The sequence below is a fragment of the Rattus norvegicus genome, chromosome 9 (genome assembly GCF_036323735.1).
Source record: "Rattus norvegicus strain BN/NHsdMcwi chromosome 9, GRCr8, whole genome shotgun sequence".
Lineage (NCBI taxonomy): Eukaryota > Metazoa > Chordata > Mammalia > Rodentia > Muridae > Rattus > Rattus norvegicus.
The window spans coordinates 68,524,717-68,544,036 of record NC_086027.1 but is presented as its reverse complement, the minus strand read 5'-3'; the positions used below and the strand labels follow the sequence as shown (position 1 = coordinate 68,544,036).

Sequence of the window (19,320 nt, the reverse complement as noted above, 5' to 3'; positions counted from 1 at the left end):
CCGGTCTTCTTTGACAACCCCTTTCAGCATAAGTGTGCAAAGACCAGCTCTATGGAGCCAGGAGGGCCAGGCAGTGCATAACACTGTGGGAGCTTTAGTCCCACTGATCTTGATGCAGCCTTGCCTTATTTAATGTGCAGTGTGCAAGGCCTGGCACCATTGTGATGTGAAGGGGCAAAGGATGGCACAGCTAAGGCCAGCTGCTGGGAGGATGCGGAGCCCCTCTGGGGACTTGACACAAGAGTTCTGGAGAGCAAGTAAAGGCCGAGAGTTCTGGAGAGCGAGTAAAGGCCGAGAGAAGGGAAGGTTGGGGAGGAGTCACAGCCTCCAAGGCAGGGTAAGGATTTCATCCTTTACCTTGAGAACAAATAGATACCACTGAGGAAAGGCAGGGACGCCAAAGGGTCAGCTTGGGTTGAGTTTGCTCTCCCATTTGATACCCTTTTCCCTCTTTCCTTGAGTCACATGAATGATCTCACAGAGCTGTCTAATCTCAGCTGCTGCTCACGAGAATCATTTGAAGAGTTAAAGAAATCCAAACTAACCAAACAAGAAAGCAGGACTCTGTGGGATAGTAGGTTTTTTTTTTTTTTTTTAATTTATTATGTACATCCATACAGCTTTCTGTCTGCATGTGTGCCTGCAGGCCAGAAGATGACCCCAGATCTCATTATAGATGGTTGTGAGCCACCATGTGGTTGCTGGGAATTGAACTCAGGACCTTTGGAAGAGCAGTCAATGCTCTTAACCGCTGAGCCAACTCTCCAGCCCCCCCTTTTTTTTTAAAGATTTATTCATTTATTAATGTCTTCCGATACACCAGAAGAGGGCATCAGATCTCCTTACAGATGGTTGTGAGCCACCATGTGGTTGCTGGGAATTGAACTCAGGACCTCTGGAAGAGCAGTCGGGGCTCTTAACTGCTGAGCCATCTCTCCAGCCCCGGATAGTAGGTTTTAAGGCATCTTTCTCCATCGTGCAAACCCTGTCCTCTAGCAGCTGAAGGGCCGCCCCTTAGCAACCAAAAAGCCATGGAGTTGGCGAGGACGGGGAGAGCTCGTGCTGTTAAATGAGGCTGATCCCCGCCTCTGCTCCAGCCTGTCATGAGATTGTGTCTCAGTGATAGAGCTGTGTAGAGAAAAATCTCTGTGCACTGAATGGAAGCATTACCTGTCAATAAAAAGCTGATGGCCAATGAGCTGAAGCGGGATTAGAAGGTGGGACATTTCAGAAGAAAGATTGGGATTCTGGGAAGGAGGCAGACACCAGAGAGCTTCCTCCCAATCTCTGAGGAGGACAGTCGCCTGAAACTGAGGAGAGGTAACCAACGACATGGCGGGACTTAGAATAGAACAAACAGGATAACCGAGTTGGGAATGACCCAAAGCTTTTGCCTTAGGCAAATAATAATTCAGTCTTTGAGTCATTATTTCGTGAACTTGGGTGCCAGTGAAAAAGCCCATGGTTGCACAGCTGGATTGAGCCTGAATGTTGTGGGCCGTGGAAGTCCGTCCAATAGTCCCACCCTTTAGTGGGCAACAGTTCACTTGTTATTAAATTGCCCACGTCGGGAAGAGAAAGTTTATCATCTGCTAAGGCAGTGGTTCTCAACCTGTGGGCTTTGACCCCTTTGGGGAGTTGAACAGCACTTTCACAGGGTCATTTGCCTAAGACTATCGAAAAACACAGATATTTACATTACAATTCATAACAGTGGCAAATTACAGTTATGAAGTAGGTCACCACAACATGAGGAACTGTATTACAGGGTCGCAGTGTTAGCAAGTGTTTGTCAAATCAGAGAAATAAGAGAAAGGCTAAACAACAACAACAACAGCAGCAGCAAAAACAAAACAAAACAAACAAAAAAACCAAAAGCCACCCAAACATGGAAAAACCCATACCAAACCAAACACTGTACAAAACCCTTCCTTAGTCACTGTAAACCACTGAGTTAGAAAACAAAAAAAAATATATGTTTTTGCCTCCTTGTTTATAATGCCTTTCAATCTAACAGGAAATTGGCTGGAAAGAGAGAAACGAGCTTCCTGTATTGGAAGAATTTGAAAGCAGAAAAATGGCTGGTCTCAACAACATGCATCCCTATTCCCGCAGGGGTGAGGAATATTCTTCCTATTTTTGAGATGGGGAAATGGAGGCCGGGAGAGTCAGTGATCTGGAAACTCTTCAACTGAATTCTTATTAGAGAAACCAACTTACTTTAAAATTCAGTTCTTGGGTTGGGGATTTAGCTTAGTGGTAGAGCACTTGCCTAGCAAGTGCAAGGCCCTGAGTTCAGTCCCCAGCTCCGGAAAAAAAAATTTTTTTTTAAATTCAGTTCTTTCAGATATTGAGAAGCACAACATATGAGTACACATGTAAAATCATGTACCTAGAGCCATTCATTTGGAAATTTGGAAATAGCTCACATGGCCTATCAGCTGCATTTGGTAATCACGGTAATTTAAGGAGAGCAAGGTAACTGAGTTGACACAGAACTCCAACAAATCTGAGAGTGACTGGGCAGTGGTGGCACCTGAGACACAGAGGCAGGCAGATGTTTGAGTGTGAGGCCAGCCTGGTCTACAGAGTGAGTTCCGGTACAGCCAGAGCTTCACAGAAACCCTGTCTTAAAAAAAACCAAACCAAAAAGAAAAAAAAAAATCTAAGACCACGACTCCAAACAACATGTAGTCGCACACCCAATTTCCGTGAAAATCCAGCTTTCTTTTTATCTGCATTGCATTTTACACGTCAGTGAGAGCACACACAGGGCCAGGCTTGGTGGCACATGCCTGTAATACAATGTTATCCTTAGCTGCACAGTGGGTGTGTGAAGCCGTCATCCATCCCCATCTACCCCCAGTAAATAAAAGTCTTCTTCACACACTTCAGATTCAAAACTTGAACTGGACTAAAACCAGTCCCGAATACAGGAGGCTAACCCAGAGAAGGTCGGCCTCCCAGGTTTTAACAGTGCAAAATTTCCATTACTGTGACAAAGACCCACGAGAGACAACTTAAAGGGGGAAAGGATGGGGCATTCCAGTTTCCAATGAGTCAGTGCACCGTGGCAGAAAGGCATGGGGCAGAGCAGTTCACATCACTGCGGCCAGGGAGCAGGCAGACAGAATCCTGTGCCTGTGCTCTCAGTGGCCCGTGCCTTTCCCATTTTCATTTCATCCAGACCCTCAGCCTAAGGATGGTCTCAGGACAGGCTTTTCCCACTTTAGTTAATCCTCCCTGGGCACGTCCTTACAGACACACTGGTGGTAACCTTTACGCATCTCCTAGGCTCTTCTCCATCCAATGAAGTTGCCATTCGAGATTAACCATCACAACTTCAGGTGCGACCCAGTCTGAAAAACTCCAAACCAAGAGCTGGGGTGCAGTTCAGTGGTAGAGCCCTTATCTAGCATGCAAGGCCCCTAGTTCGATCTTCAATGTTACAAAACCCAGACAAATAGCAACAAAATACAAAAATGAAATTACTAAACTGGGTGATCAGAACAAGTACACACACAGACACAGACACACACACAGATACACAGACACAGACACAGACACACACACACACACACACACACACACACACGTTTCCGATTTTGGAATATTTGCATTCAAATAGTGAACTATCCTGGGAATGAGACCCAAATGTACATACAAAATTCATTTATGTTTCAGATATGTTTTATGCACACAGCCTGAGGATAATTTTACACAACATTTTTTTTTTTTTGGTTCTTTTTTTTCGGCGCTGGGGACCGAACCCAGGGCCTTGCGCTTCCTAGGCAAGCGCTCTACCACTGAGCTAAATCCCCAACCCCATTACACAACATTTTTAAAGTGCATTTTTACTGGGATTTCTCATAGAGCTCAGATGTAGAATTTTTCTATTTATGGCATTTTTTTTCCCATTATCCAAAAATTTTCTGATTTGGGAGCATTTCAGATTTCACATTTTGGAACTATAGATGCTCATCTTGAGTGATCAAAACAGATGAAAATTCACATCCCAGCTCTGTTACGCTGGCTAAGTCATTTGTGTGTCTTCTGTTCCTTCAGCAAATGACAGTTTTTGACATTTATCTGCTATGTGCCAAGTACCGTGTTGGGAACTGGGAACAGAAAGTTGAGGATCTATTTGTAAAAAACTCACTTTCTTGTAGGAAAATTTTCAAGAAACCTCATAAGAAACGGGTGGTAAGACAGAGTGTAAATGTTGTGATCGATTGTAACAGGTTTCCTCAGGACCTCAAGGGAGGTGAAGCTAAATTAGGCCAGGAGGTTTGTTTACCAGTAGGCATAGTGTGAAGTCTTGGAGGAGTGGGAAGGCTGAGCAGTTCCAAGCAGAGGGAGCAGCTTGTGTTTGTTAGGGTAGAGCCTGGTGGCTGCAGTGGCAGACGGGTGTAAATTGGCTAGAGGCCACATCTTGCATGTACAATTCAGAGTTTTAGAAAAGCTGAATTTGTTATACTTTTCTACTTGTGGAAGAAATACAACTTCAGAGACAGGAAAGACTTCAACGAATAGTCTGTGTGGCTGTGGTAGGGGTTTTTAAGCAAACTGGTGCTAGCCCTGTATTTAGAAAGAGCCATGACAGTGTTGGGGAATTCGAGGCCTGAGTGGGAAGCGGTTAGCATCGAAAACACTGTAAACTCCCAGGCAATTCTGGGACAGTGTGTGAGGCAGTTCCCAGTGACACACAGGCCAGTAGAGTCCAAGGCTGACTCTCAAGACCTAGCTGCAACCCTTGTGACTTACAGACCAGGAACCACCTGACTCCCGAGCCTCAGTTTCCACTCCTTAATCTTGGAAAACCTCTAGCAGCCTAGGCCTCCACCCTCAGGCTGGGCGCTCTGTCTGGGCATGGTGCTTTAATGCCCAACCAACATTAGGCTTCTCTAGGGCACCACAAGACGGGGAGCATGGGATACAGAAGGAGGAAGGGGGCTTCTGTCCTTCTCCACTTGCCTTGTCACTTGTCTCTGGCCCTCTGTCAGAGAGGTGAGGATAATAAGTAACACAGAGAGCTTAAGGGTGGACTTAAGTCCCAGCGTTTGAGAGGTGGAGGCAGGAGGATCAGAAATTTAAGGCCATCCTCAGCAACGTAGTTCAAGGTTAACCTGTACTACCAAAGACCTTGTGTTTTTTTTTTTTTAAGATTTATTTATTTATTTTATGTATGAGTACACTGTCGCTGTCTTCAGACACACCAGAAGAGGGTATCAGATCCCATTACAGATGGTTGTGAGCCACCATGTGGTTGCTGGGATTTGAACTCAGGACCTCTGGAAGAGCAGTTGGAGCTCTTAACCTCTGAGCCATCTCTCCAGCCCAAAGACCTTGTTAAGAAATGAACAGAAGACAGATGCTACAGAAAGTTCCCCAGATGTGCAACTTGGAAAATACATTTGGATATTCTGTATAACAAGACATTTGATACCCCAACACAGAATCTTTAATTTTGGGGGCCCAAAGGAGCCAGAAAAGAGCATCAGATACCCTAGAATTGGATTACACATGGTTGTTAACCACCAAGTGGGTTCAACACCTCTTGCCCCCCCTCAAGATGCAGATTATCTTCTCTATGTATCCAACTATCCTAGAACTTGCTCTGTAGACCAGGCTGTCCTTGGACTCGTGGAGATCCACCTGTCTCTGCCTCCCGAGTGTACCACTACCTCTTGGCTCTTTCAACACTTTCTTAATGATAGCAAGCATTTAACACACACACACACACACACACACACACACCTTGCCCTACTTTCTTAAAACGTGCTAGAGATGGAAACTCAGATCCAGCAGCAAGTGCTCCTACCCAGTAACTCTCCAAAGTTAATCTCTTGTTTGACAGTTTCAACCTCTACAGTAGTCCAATTTTTCTGGCATTTTACGAAGACTCTAGGGACCAGGGTGTAGCTCAGTGATAAAACACTTGCTCAGCACGCACCACAGACCTGACCCTGACTTCCAGCATTGCCAAACAATGGTACAAGCAAAAATGTCCCAAGGGCCAGGGTGGCGGTGCGTGGCTTCAATCCCATCATGTGGGAGACAGGCAGATCTCCACAGTGCCAGGCAGACAGGGCTACATAAAAACAACCAACAAACCAACCAACCAACCAACCTAAGAAGAAGGAATAGGAATAATAAGGGACGAGTGTCAGCGATCAGCGGTTAAGTCACTTTTTGCCAAGCCTGGAGATCTGAGTATGATCCCCAGGATCCACATGGTGGAAGGCGAGAACTGACTGAAAAGTTGTCCTCTACCCTACACACACACACACACACACACACACACACCCCAAATAGTGTTAAATGAAACAAAAACCCTGTTCTTTTTTTTACAATAAAAAATTAACTTATGAAATTCATAAAGTATTTTGTGGATGCTTTTGAAATCATTATCAAATTGCTGCTCCTCAGGTTCTGAGGCTAGAGCAAAGATGTGAAATTAAATTCTTCACAGAAGCAGAATAGAGAGACCTAGTTCTCTGTGTGTCAGCCATGTTGTGGGGGCCTCTGTGAACATCAGCTTTTCCAGTGAGGGGGATCTGAAAAGGCAGGTGGGAAGTTTAAACAAGGTTCGATGGGTCAGGGGCTTGGCCTTAGCAGGGACCCTGGCTTAGCCTGGTTCCCCTGGGCTGAGTCTGTTACAGCCGTGAACATGTTTATAAAACTGTTATTTTGTGTAATTCTCACCTCATGGTTGAGAAGCAGGTGTGGAGAGACTGTTTTTATCATCTCCCTTTTGCAGAGAGGAAATGGTGTCCCAGAATGTTGGAAGGCCACTCAGGATCAGTGAAGACCTGGGGCTTGCTAACTACTGGCTTGACACCTTAATATTACCATTCATCCTGATCTTGCTTCTTTCTCTTGGGAAGCCAACAGTTGCCGTCCTAAGTGTATTTCCTGGCAATATCATCCAAACCTCATGCATTAGTTGCATCTTGAACTTTCCGGAGCTGAGGACCGAACCCAGGGCCTTGCGCTTGCTAGGCAAGCGCTCTACCACTGAGCTAAATCCCCAACCCCTTGGACAGAGTCTTAAACCAGGCCTTATTTCTTGTTACCCTCATTGTAGTCACAGCATTCTCTGACGTGACTGCAGCAGGCACTGGCAGGGATTCTCTGGGTCATGGGATGTGCCTGCCTATGTGAATAAAATTAGTATAGGTGGGGGCTGCTCTAACTCCAGGAATGGTTGCCTCTTACTCAGTCACCTTGAGCTTGAGAGCTCTACTTGCTATCAGGCTGCAGCAGCTGTGGAGTTGACGCTTCCTGTCTATTCCTTCTGTTTTCTTGATGGAGCACAAAAGACCGTTTAGGTCAGCATGCAGTATAGGCACATTCTGCACTCATCTAGATTAATTAGACTTTCAGAATTCCCCACTTTGAATGGTGTGCTTTTCAGTTGCCCCATACACACATTCTCACTTTGTTTCCTTAGCAACGGTCACCATAGACGTACTACATCTTTGCTTATTTGTTATGGTTAGTGTTTTTTCCCCTGCACTATCCTGGAATAGGGCAGGGATCTTGGCCTTTTTTTTTCCCCTTGTGCTGGAGATGGAATCTAGAACCTTGTGCATGCTAGGCGAGTTCTCTCTGACTAAGCTACATCCCCAGCCTGTCTTAGTCTATTTTGTTCACGGACATAGCCTAGATACTCAGAAGGTGCCAAGCACATAGTAGGCACTCAAAATATTAACTGAACAAATGGATAAACAGAGATTGACAATGGTGATAAAATCACTGCTTCAGAAGGTCTGAGACATAATTCTTTAAGCTCTAAGACAAACACAAAACTGTTGTTAGAAGAAAAGGGATCGTGTCAAGCTGGGCATGGTGGGCACACACTTTTAATCTCAGCACTCTGGAGTTGGCCAGGTGGATCTCCAGATTCAAGGCCAGCCTGGTCTACAGAGCAAGTTCCAGGGCAGTCAGAGCTATACGAAGAAATTCTTTCTTGAAAGAATACAGAATAGGGATCATTTCACTAACATAAGTTAACAGTTTGGTAAACTTTTTTTTTAATGCTTATAGCAAACCTCTCTTGTCCGGAAGTCACCTTCCTGTCTTGTGATTTAAGTACCCTGTAAGATATGCTTCTTTTCCCCACTGTCATTCTGCGGATCCAGGCTGGGCCAAGGGCTTTTAGAACACCTGATCCAAGCTGGATCTTTTAGTTCTGGAATGACTCTAAGAGAAAAGGCCAGGAGTCATCTTACCTCCAATACAGCAGACTAGGATGAAGCTTAAGGAAAGCTACAGAGATAAATAGATTTGGGGTAAACTTACTGGTTTTTTTGTTTTGGAAATGGGGTCTCATGTGGTCAAGGGTGGCGTCAGATTCCCTACATAGCTGAAACTGATGTTGAATTCCCGATCCTCCTGCATCTGCTTCCCAATCGCTAAGATTCCGAGCATGTACATGCCATTAACTATTTGCATGACTCTTTGTCAAGGTCCCACCTTGCAGAATGAGCTCAGGGAAGCCCACAGAGGCATGGTCTGAGGATTCTGGATTAGTTGAGGTTAGGACAGTGGTCCTTATGACATTCCCAGTTCCTGTCAGTCCCGACAGCAGTAGAGAGCATGTCCTTATGAGTCTCAAGTGTTTGTCCTCGCCTGTGTCTGTCTTTCCTTGTCACTTCTCACCAAGGGTCTAGGATGGGGTCTACTAGGGTCGTATGGGAGATCTGAAGCTCTTCACGCCCATCTTGATTCTGTTCTGGGTCAGTTTCTTTGACTCTGTAGCATTTTTCAATTCCATATACTCTGAAGAGCCCAAAGATGATGCTGGGAGAGGGCCTTCAACTAAAGGGCTACAGGATGAAAGTGAGGGCTAACGTATGAGCAGCTGAGGAGCACCATCCATGGGCCAGGGCTCTGCCACATGCTGGAGTGGGAGGGAGCACAGCAAAGGAGGACCCGTGACATCCTCACCTCAGGAGTGCTCAGTGCCCTTACCCAGAAGGGAGATCAGTGAACTGTTAGAGAACAGAAGACCAGAGCCAATATCCAGGAGAGAATCCACAGCTAACTTTGAAATAATTAACCCAAGAACCAGTGTATTTAGGAACATCACTCTACCAAGTTATAGGGGCAAACAGTAGCAATTATGCTGGCTATAGTCAAGATGAAATGAACCCTATTTACCTGTTTTATGAGGCAGTTCAAAGTTATCCTTTTTCTCTCTGTTCTACTGTCCCCCACTACCTAAACCAGACACCCAACTGGTTTGTCCCTGATGGCTGGCTGGGATTACTGTCCTAATTTGTTCTTTCTTCATCTGCTACAACCTGCCTATTTTCTGTCCTTTCTGATAAAGTAAGAGCGCAGAGGGACTTCTGAGCTGTTTTTGTAGCATGCAGAAGTGTATTAACCAGCATTCCTGTGTATGTGTCTATAAACCCCCTGTCTTCTCAGTGTGAGATCACCTTCAGGAACGGCGTCATGTCGATGTGCAGCTTGCGTGTGTAAAATTCTTTTTCGTTTGAACATATCAGCCCTTTATTTATACAACTTTGAGGCTCTCCCGTCTTCTGAGCTGCCGCCTCCAAGGACTGTGGGGCTCCCTGTGAGAGGCAGAAAGCCCGACTTTCAGAGGAACGATACACAGGCAACAAGAGCTGGTCCAAACCCCCTAATATTTATAAAAAGCATTTTTTTCATCATGGCAACACTAATAGCAACATCTCTTTTTACTGCAGAAGACACGGGGGATACATACATGTAGAGAACAATCAGACTAGCTAATAGGATCCAGAGACGTGGGGCAATGGACCTTCCCGGGGTGGTAATTATTTCATTTACCACTCCCAGCAACCCTGGGAGGCAAGTCTGGCTGCCCCCACATCACACAGATCAGGAAACCAACTTGCCCGAAGCCATGTAGATGGCATTTGGAAGAGTTAAGACCATTTTTTTTCTTTTTGTGACAGTCTCTCACTCTGTAGCCCAAGCAGCTCTCAACCACTCCAAAAGTGTCAGGGTTGGTGATAGGCTAGCACCTCCATATCTTTTTAAGATGTGATTTTAAAAAATATCCCCATAACTCCCATGAACGGTCATCATGTCTATCTTGCAGTATATAAGATTGCGGCAAGAGTTGGGCTTATGTGCAAGCTAAGAGGGTGCTTGCTGTGCTAGGAAGAGTGATTTGAACAAATGTGGAGGAGAGGAAGGAAGAGTGGGCCAAGAAAGGAGTCTGGGAGGCCCCAGGGGCTCTATGATCTCTTGGGCCACCCTCTCTGTGGTCACCAAAATGAGCAAATGGTGTCACATTTCAGAGCACCGAAAGTTTGATCTGAAGCTGCCTTTCAGCCCATGCCTCCCACTACAACCTGGGTGATCTCAGTGGAAAATGACCATGCCCTTCCTCAAAGGCCACTGCCCTTGGAATGAAGGGGGGCCAACCATCTTAAAATGTTTACGAGGCCCTCTTCTTGCCTGGTGCTGGTCTATTTGGCTTCTTTCTGTCATTTGACAAATATTTATTGGGTGTCTTTTTCATGCACAGCAGAGTAGGGAGAGACAGGAGAGACAGTGAGGACGACATCTGCACCCTCATGAAGAGCACTCCGAAGTCTGCGGAGAGGGTAGAAACAATAAAGATGGAGACCATGCGGAGTGTGATTCATCCTCCATCTGAAGAAAACGCAGCAGAAGGGCACTGAGGGGCAGCTGAGGATGGAGGGGGTGGCATGATTTTAGGCGAGGGCATGAAGTGTTTTCATTGCTATAGGAAAACCAAGGGCTGAGGACTGCCGTCAACACAGGCTGTTCCTGGAGCAGGGCCTTCACAGGCTGGGCTCTGTTGGGAACCCCCATTCACTTCTGATTCCTCCTCATCCTCAGGTCTGGTTTGTCTGCATCCTTGTGGACTCCCAGAGGATTGAACACTCTCTGCTACAGCCTGCAATGATTGTGGTGGCCGTGCAGTTTCTTCCGCACCAGCACCAGGGGGACAGTGAGCTCCTCGAGGGTAGGAGCCAAGGCTGTCTTGTTCCCCGGTCCCAGCAATGCCTGGCTCCGAGATGGAGAATGCACAATTTACTGAGCTGAAGAGTAAGGACTGGAGAAGTGACGAACACCGGAGGCAGCTATGTGTCCAGACCACCGCACTGCAGATGGGGAGGGGACAAGAAGCACCCTTCGCAGATGTTCCTTGACCTCCACAGGTCTGACCTCCTGAGGCACTGCTCTCTCATTTGCACAGAGAAGAGTTATTTATTTGGGGTGTGTGTGCCAATTTGCTGGGGCCACATACATTAATGTGCTATGAGATCACCCTGGGTGGGAATTTGATCAGTTCCATATTTTCTAGGAGGCTAACTCTCAGATGTCTGTCTCTCCTGGCAGCCATAAACCATCCCTCCCATAGCACTTATATTACTTGTGAGCATTTATGAGGAATTAACAGTCAGTGAGTCCTTACACGTGGCTGCCATTCCAGTGAACAACCACATCCATTTCCTTTGTTTTGAAACATGCCTAAAGAAAAAAATTTTTTTTTCTGGAAAAATGTTTATCTAAGTTTTTGTCATTCAGACATATATCTGCTCAGTTTTTCAGAGATTTCTCTTGCCTCTCTTCTCCAATGAAAGCTTTTGGTTCGAGCTAGATCTGACAGGATTCAAGCCACCAAGCCCCACGGTCCTTCATGGAGGACTGGATGGGGATGGACATCAGCGACATTTGAGAGAAATTTCTTCATTATCAACAAGAGAGTTTGTGTTGGGCAAAAGGGCAAGGGCAGGGCCAAGACTAGGTCCAATGGCTGCAATTACTTCAACTCCCATGTGGAGTCCAACTTGAAACAGTCGGTAGTCAAGGCCTTTCCCTCCACACCTTGACTCCTGGGTTTTTTTCTCTAAGAGTTTCCTTGACCACTCTGCTCCTCTCTGTCCTGTAGGAGCCATCAGTTGTAGCATGGTGGTCTGCTGTCACGAGTCCTGTTGATGGCGATGATGATGGAGATGACAATGTCTGAGTGGTTCAGCGAATGGGTGATGGTAAGAGAGAGGCTGGGAGTAGAGAAAATTAAACATATAAAGCTGATCCTGAGAGGAGAAAGGGGAGAAAAAGCCAGAGAGCTGGACGCAGAAAAGCAGGCCATGGGCTTGGGTGGTTCGTGTCTGTTGGTCAGATGAGTATTTATAGTGGCTGTCTTGTGCTGGACAAGCCAGCATGGGTCAGCAGGTGATTTTGGCTGGTGACTCATCCGTGAAGACATCGTAATAGTAATAGACTGGCAACTGATGCAGGGCAGTCGGTGATATGCCTTGGGGCAATCAGCGGGGACCTCTCTGAGGAGGTGACAGTGGAACCCACAGTGGGTGTTGGGGTACTGCCGGTTTGGAGCAGATCCAGTCTTTCCCAGTCAGCACGGCAAGCTGTCTGTGTGTCCCCGGTCTCCTTATTTTGGAGGTCCAGCTCAGGCTGGGGCTCTTTAAAAAAGAAAGCGGAGTTCTTGCTTTGCCGACCCACTCTGCTCCAGCCTTTGGGGCTCCACTCTGATCCTTTGTGTTTGCAGGGGAGAGCACTAGCAGCTCTAGGGTATGTTGGGAGCAAGCACCCGGGGCCTAAAGAGAAACCCAGGGTCACCCTCTCTAAAACCAGGAAGTAGAAAAAACCCAGAAGGAAGGGAAAGGGGTGGGTGTGGGGGTGGAGCTGGAAGGAAGCAGAAGCCCAAAGCCGGTTTTGTTTTTCACGTGCACTCTTTGGCGGAAATGATTTAGAACAGACGGAAAGGTGACAAATTTCAGAGAAAAAAATCACAACTGACCCAGCCCCCTTCCCTAAGTTGTGCTGTAAATATTTGACTATTTTGAGGTTCTGCTAAAAATACCTGGGAGACTTTCTCTGTAGTAACTGAAACAATAAAGACGAACGAGTTAATTTGGTAAAGCTGATTTGAATTGCACAGAAGACATTGCGCAAGGGCTTGGCGTTTAAACAGTTATCTGACATTTAAAAGGAGACGACTGTTAATGAATTCAAGAGCTAATCTTATTCTCTGACAGAATGAGCCATGGAAAATCCAGGGTTATTATCTTGCTGTAAACACAATGCGATTCGGTTGAGCTATCAACAGAAGGGAGCGCTCGGCTGAATACAAATGTCCACAGGCTCACGTGGGCTGAACTGAAAGGGGATGTGCGTTAGAATTAAGTAAATAGCTTATCATTTCTTTAAGTACTCTCGGGTTGCAATATCTGAACTATAGACTCCTCCTCCCTTGAGATTCCTTGAAGCATCACACGCTGCTCTACAAACAGACCTTGGGATCTCTCACTTTAAAATGACACTCTGAATCCAAACAGCTACAGCTCCACCCACGAGTCCCACAGAGTCACCCAAGACAAGGATCTGTCCTGCGGGGCCTCCTCCTGATGTCTCCCACTCCTTTCTAATTGGGGTTCCCCACCTTTGTAGCTGCCGCTTAATGGCTCCAACAGGAGCTCCTGGCCCTCATTAAGAAGGCTGCAACGCTCTGGCCGTCTAACCGCCTCACCTCCCACGCAGCTCACAGCTCCGTTCTGCCTAAGAGCCAGTTGCCAAAACTCTCTGGGAACCTGTGGGCAGGCTGAGCTTTGGGGAAAGAACAGGAGGAGGGGGAGAGAGCCTGGAAAGCCAAGACTTGAAGGGTGTTGGGGAACACACCCCACCTTTATCTTAACGGGTGGGAGGAGGGAGCACATGCCTTAGTTGAAACCCTGGGAGACCTTTAAGTTGTCCCATCAAGCCTATATGCACCGGGGACATTTGTCCCCTCCTGTGAGCAAACAAAAGCAAGAATCCTGATCACTAAGGCTCCATGGCCTTAGCCTCCTATGCTTTGGGAGCTTTGAACCTTTGGTGGGGAAGGGTGATTCTGTCACTTGGTGTAGAGGAGAAGGGCTGGGATTTGAACCTCCCTCCCCACAACTAAATCCTGAAAGAGCCTGACCCGTCAGTTCCCTGAGTTTTGCCTTCTAAGGCCTAGTTGTTTCTTCCACTGGAAGCCTAGGACGGTAAAATTCAGTAGCACCAGGAACAGGGGCGGGGCCGGGTTGTCCTAGGAACTTTGCAGGCTCCTGGTGATTGGATTCTTCCAAAGGAGAGGTCTGTGATGGCTGCTGTCACTGCAGACACTGCCAACTACCTTCCGCCCAGCCACCCCCAAGTGCTCCTCTTACCTGTCTCTGTTCTGGTCTCCCTGCTTGGGAGAGCAGAGCAGTCTCATGCACAGAAAGCCACAAAGGATCAGCAAGATCTTACCTCAAACTCAGTCTCCCAGGGGACAAAGGGTCTGCAGCCTACTGCTTGTTTCCATCCATCATCCGTGTGCCCAGCATCCTCACTGGGATGTGACTCCATCCCACTCATCGCTGCCACCTGAGGTCCCACTGCTTTGTAATGTGTGGGTGTATGTATGTAAGTGTATGTGTATGTATGTGTATGTATATGTGAGTATATGTATATGTATGCATATGTGAATGTATGTAGTGCATGTATGTATATGTGTATGTATGTATATGTATGCATGTAAGTGTATGTGTATGTGAGTATATGTAAGTGTATGTGTATGTGTATGTGAATGTATGTGTATGTATATATGTATATGTAACTGTATGTATATGTATGTATGTTTATGTATATATATGTGTATGTATGTATATGTATGCATGTAAGTGTATGTATGTAAGTGTATGTGTATGTGAGTATATATAAGTGTATGTATATATGAATGTATGTATGTGTATGCATGTGTATGTATGTTTATGTAAGTATATGAATGTATATGTATGTGTGTATGCATGTGCCTGGCAACATGTAGGGCATGGGATTTTTTTAGGAGCAGTGGGCAGGATGGAAACAGTTGGCCTTTAGGCATTAAAAGGGTTCCTTTTTCCCTTCTGTTAAGAATTTTGGTCCCCAGCACTTTTTTCTGCCCTTCCTTTTTTGGAGATGGGCTCTCATATATCTCAAGCTGACTTTGAATTCCCTTCATAGCTGAGGGTGAACTTGAGTTTCTGCTTCTCTTACCTCTGCTTGCTGAGCGGGGATTACAGGCGGGTGCCAGCCACCACGCCAGGTTCTGCAGTGGTAAGGATTGAACCCAGGATTTCAAGCACACTAGGCAAGCAAGACTCTAGCCCAAGCCCTTCACCTACTTTTCGTATCTCAAGTCTATAACAGTTGTTGGCATTCTCCTCAGTGTTTATGAAATTCGCTCACTAGTACTAAGCCCTGGTCTAAGAAACAGAAATCCAGCAGTTCTAGTCCTTACCTCTGTGAGGGCTAATTTGGTGCTTTTTTTTTTTTTTTTTTTGGCTAAGTCCCCAAGCTTTCTGTGCCTCAGTTTCTCCACCTACATAAAAGTGCTCACTTCATTCTTCTCTAGATTTTCAGTAATGAACCACAGGGCACTTTAGCTCCAGGCCTTCCATTATCTGGAAGCAAATCTTATCCAGGAATTCTAATTGATATTGTCCTCAATTTAATTAAGTGCTTTGTTGACACAACACAATCATTGTTTATCTGGCCTAGCTGGAGCTGGAGGAGAAACCTTTTGAGCCAAAAGAGAAATCCGCTCTACCCCTGGAGGTGGAGCCCAGTGGTGTCTGTGAGGGGTGTCTAGGGGCGCTCAGGCAGGAACCTCTCTGGAAATAGAAGGATGAGGGAGGTGAAACTAGACACTACCTCCCTCCCCAACTCCAGTTCCTTCTAAGTCGGGGCTTATGTCCCCAACTCGATTTTACTGGTGTGACTTCTCCACTTTGACAATTAACAGGGAACCTCAACTTGATTCTACTTTAAAAGGGTCATCTTAAATCAGACACTAGAGAAACAAAGTTACCCATGGTGCTTTGAGTCCTAGATCAGGCCATCAAAGCTTATAATTTAGAAAGGCTATGAAGTTGAGCTAGTCCCAGTAATGCTGGGACAGAAGGGGGCTGGAGGAAGAAAGCAAACCTGTCCTCACTGTCCTCTCTGCTCCACAGGCTCTAGCTTCTAAATTGTCGTCATCCCAACCCAACCCCCCCCCCCCAGCCTTTGCTCTGGTGTAGGGAGCCCAAAGTGTTTATAGTCCCCAAACTCCCTGCCTCCTTCCTCCCCACATAAGCTCCAAGTTTCTCTGGTAACAGCTTTCAAGGCAGACAACAGGGGAATAGCAGTAGTTCTATTCCTTTGAAAGGCCTCCTGTGCCTAGCGCTGTGCAAATTCTACTGTTTCACATAATCCTTGTGGGACCCCAAAGGGGAAATGCTCTTTTATACAGAAGGAAACTGAATCTCAGGTTAAGGATACCTGCCTCAGACCACAGCGTCAGGAAGCAAGAAGAGGGGATCTAAATGGGCCCCTCAATCTGCCAGGCCGCTGGGGGGAGGGGGCAGGCCACATGTGAACAGGGCCCTGGTGGTCCTGACATCCATTTCCTTATGTGTAAAATGGAGACGATAACTGCACCCACAATGGATTGAGGGAGATAATCCTAAGTCCTTCCCATGAACCTGCACTCTATTGGCTGCCATCACTTATTCAGAAAGATCCCCTCAAGATAATGGGGAGCTAATCGTTCAAATTTGTGGGCGGGAGCATGGAGGTTTGACGTGCTCTTCCCTTCACGTTACATATGTTTGAAATCATCCATCATAAATAGAAAAAAGAACAAAGCCTTAAGTGGGCAAGTGTTATGTGTCACCAACAACCAAGAGATCAGTAAATACGGAATTATTAGAACAATGATTGCCACATAAATCCAACACATAAAACTTTGGTTTTGTAATAAAAATAAAATGTAAACCCTTCTAGGAAATTGTGTTTGAACTGTCTAGGGATTTTGGGAGTGGACAGATTTGGGTAGACTTGGGCCAGAAAGGAATTTTGCTTAGGTTTTCAGAAATCTTTGAATCAAGTTTCACAACCAAAGAAATATTTATAAAAATGAAAGAAGTGGAGAGAGAGAGGGGAAGGATGTTCCCCCCTCCTTTAACAGGAAATAAAGAGAGGTAATTGTTGGTATCAACGCTAGAATTCATGTCTTCATGAGGATCTCTAAGGAGGACGCCAAGAGACAGCCCCAGACGTGCCCCTGACGAGGAGTTTTGCCAGAGTAGGAAGACCAAGTCCAAATGGCCGCTGACATTCTGTAGCACCGAAGGCTGTAGGAGGTGTGGGAGAACGGGACTCAACTTTGTAATTGTTATCATGGAGGTAAAACGTGGTCACCTGGAATCCACCTCAAAGGACTGTGGGCTTTACCTATGAATTATGTATTTCTACAGACTGCGAGTTTTCTATGACACAAACTTTTTCATGCTGATGAAGTATTTTCAGAGGCTTTCATGTGAGTTGTGTGAGACAACAGAATACGAAGATAAACTAGGTTTAAAGCTTGGAAGCTTAGCTAAAACGTTAACCAGAAGACAAGTTATGAGATGGCTTAGTGGGGCCCCGATAGAAAAGGTTTCTTTCAAACCTTTATACAAAACACAGTGTGTCTACAGGAACACGTATGACCTTATTGTCCCGAAGGAGGAAGGCTAATAAGAACTTCAAACAGGCCTGAAACAGATGAGGCACAGTCTTATTCGACCCAAATCTCATCACAGTCCGAATGAGACAGGCTGCCTTTTGAAATCCTCAAATGATAAACTTAAGACACATAAGAGCAAATGCAAATTCATGCTATAGTAAACTCATGAAACCTAAGCTAGCTAGGACAGGTGGAAATAGAAATGGCTCTGTGGCATGAGGAAGAGGGGCGTCAGTCCAGTTTAAGAAGACTTTTAAGGCATTGCCAAAGCTCTGATCTCTACAAGGCAACAACAACAAAATTCCAGATCAAAACACCCGAGAAGCAGCGTGTGAGAAAGTGTCCTTCCCCTTCCTAGACTGCAGTTGGCTTGAGCAAGGGAAATTGAGTAAGGAAAAGACTGGTGAAGCTATCTATCTATCTATCTATCATCCATCTATCATCTATTTATCATCTATGTATGTATGTATGTATGTATGTATGTATCTATCATCTAAGTATGTATGTGTGTGTATGTATGTATGTATGTATGTATGTATGTATGTATCATCCATCTATCTATCATCTATGTGAAGCAGGGTCTTTCTGCATAGCTCTGGCTGTTCTGAAACTCACTATGTAGACAAAGCTGGAACTCCGCGAGATCCACCTGCTTTGGCCTCTCTGGTGCTGGGCTTAGAGGTGTACATCATCGAGCCTGGCTTCTTTATTTTAAATAGACGGATGCAGTTATTCTTGGGAAATCTAGCTAAGGTTTCAGTTTGTTCTTTGATATCCTACTGGCAACCTCTCTGGCTTCTCTGTGAACCAGAGCTTAGAGACTTATGTGTCCCATCTACATAGAACTCAGTGGGCGAGAGAAGTTCATACCTGAGATGCAAACCTGAGAATAAGAGACAAGCTCATTGACTCTCTGAGTCTCGGAAGGATAAAGTATTGAGAGTGTTGAGGCCCTTTGAAGGCAAATGCTGACGTCCCTATTTAACTGCACATCAGTCAGATTAATGCTCATTTGTTAAAAGAACAGTTTTAGGAAACGTCGCTGCTGCTCAGCTGTGCATGGGCTCCTGCTGGACATTGCGACTCTGGGCTCATTTTGTCTTCCCTCAGATATAATGTATACTTTAAAAATTATTTAGTTAGCTGGGTGTGGTAGCGAATGCCTCTAATCTCAGCACTTTGGGGACAAAGGCAGATCTCTGTGAGTCAGAGTGCATGCAGTGTTGTCCTCATAGTGAGACCCTGTCCCCCCCCAAAATTACACTTATTTACTTATTTATTTTTTTTTAATTTTTCCATTCAGTGTGCTCAGTTTGGTTTTGAAGTAGATAACTCCCCTGTTTCAGTCTCCAGCGTCCTGATAGTACATGGGCATGTCACCACCATCTTGAAAATTAACAAACTCTTTACCTGTCCTTTTTCATAGAATAAAGAAGAATGGGGGGGGGGGCTGGAGAGATGGCTCAGCAGTTAAGAGCACTGACTGCTCTTCCAGAGATCCTGAGTTCAATTCCCAGCAACCACATGGTGGCTCACAACCATCTGTAATGGGATCCGATGCCTCTTCTGGTGTGTCTGAAGACAGCTACAGTGTGCTCACATACATAAAATAAATCTTAAAAAAAAAAAAAAAAGAATGGGAGAGGAGAACAGAAACAACAATCTCGGGGACATGAAGTTGGAACCCAGAGCACCGTAACTTTGAGCTCCCTCATGGATGCCTAAGAACAAAACACAAAAATCAACAACCACAGATGCAATTGTGATTGACTTATAATTTTGATTTG

The 19,320-nt window shown here is 45.7% G+C and overlaps 1 protein-coding gene and 1 long non-coding RNA gene across 12 annotated transcripts in view; one reads left to right on the top strand and one right to left on the bottom strand.

Moving 5' to 3' along the window:
* The window catches only part of Kiaa2012 (KIAA2012 homolog), a 145,692-nt gene that overhangs the window by 55,114 nt on the left and 71,258 nt on the right, over positions 1 to 19,320 (bottom strand). For 6 of the 11 annotated variants that reach the window (XM_063267611.1, XM_063267605.1, XM_063267606.1 and 3 more), the window contains one exon: positions 9,447 to 9,584. In XM_063267611.1, coding sequence (XP_063123681.1) covers positions 9,447 to 9,584 — 138 coding nt within the window. 11 annotated transcript variants of the gene reach the window in all.
* On the top strand, positions 28 to 18,994 carry LOC134480581 (uncharacterized). Its single transcript, XR_010055004.1, has 3 exons — positions 28 to 337; positions 2,018 to 2,117; positions 10,867 to 18,994. It is a non-coding gene; the product is annotated as an uncharacterized LOC134480581 (long non-coding RNA).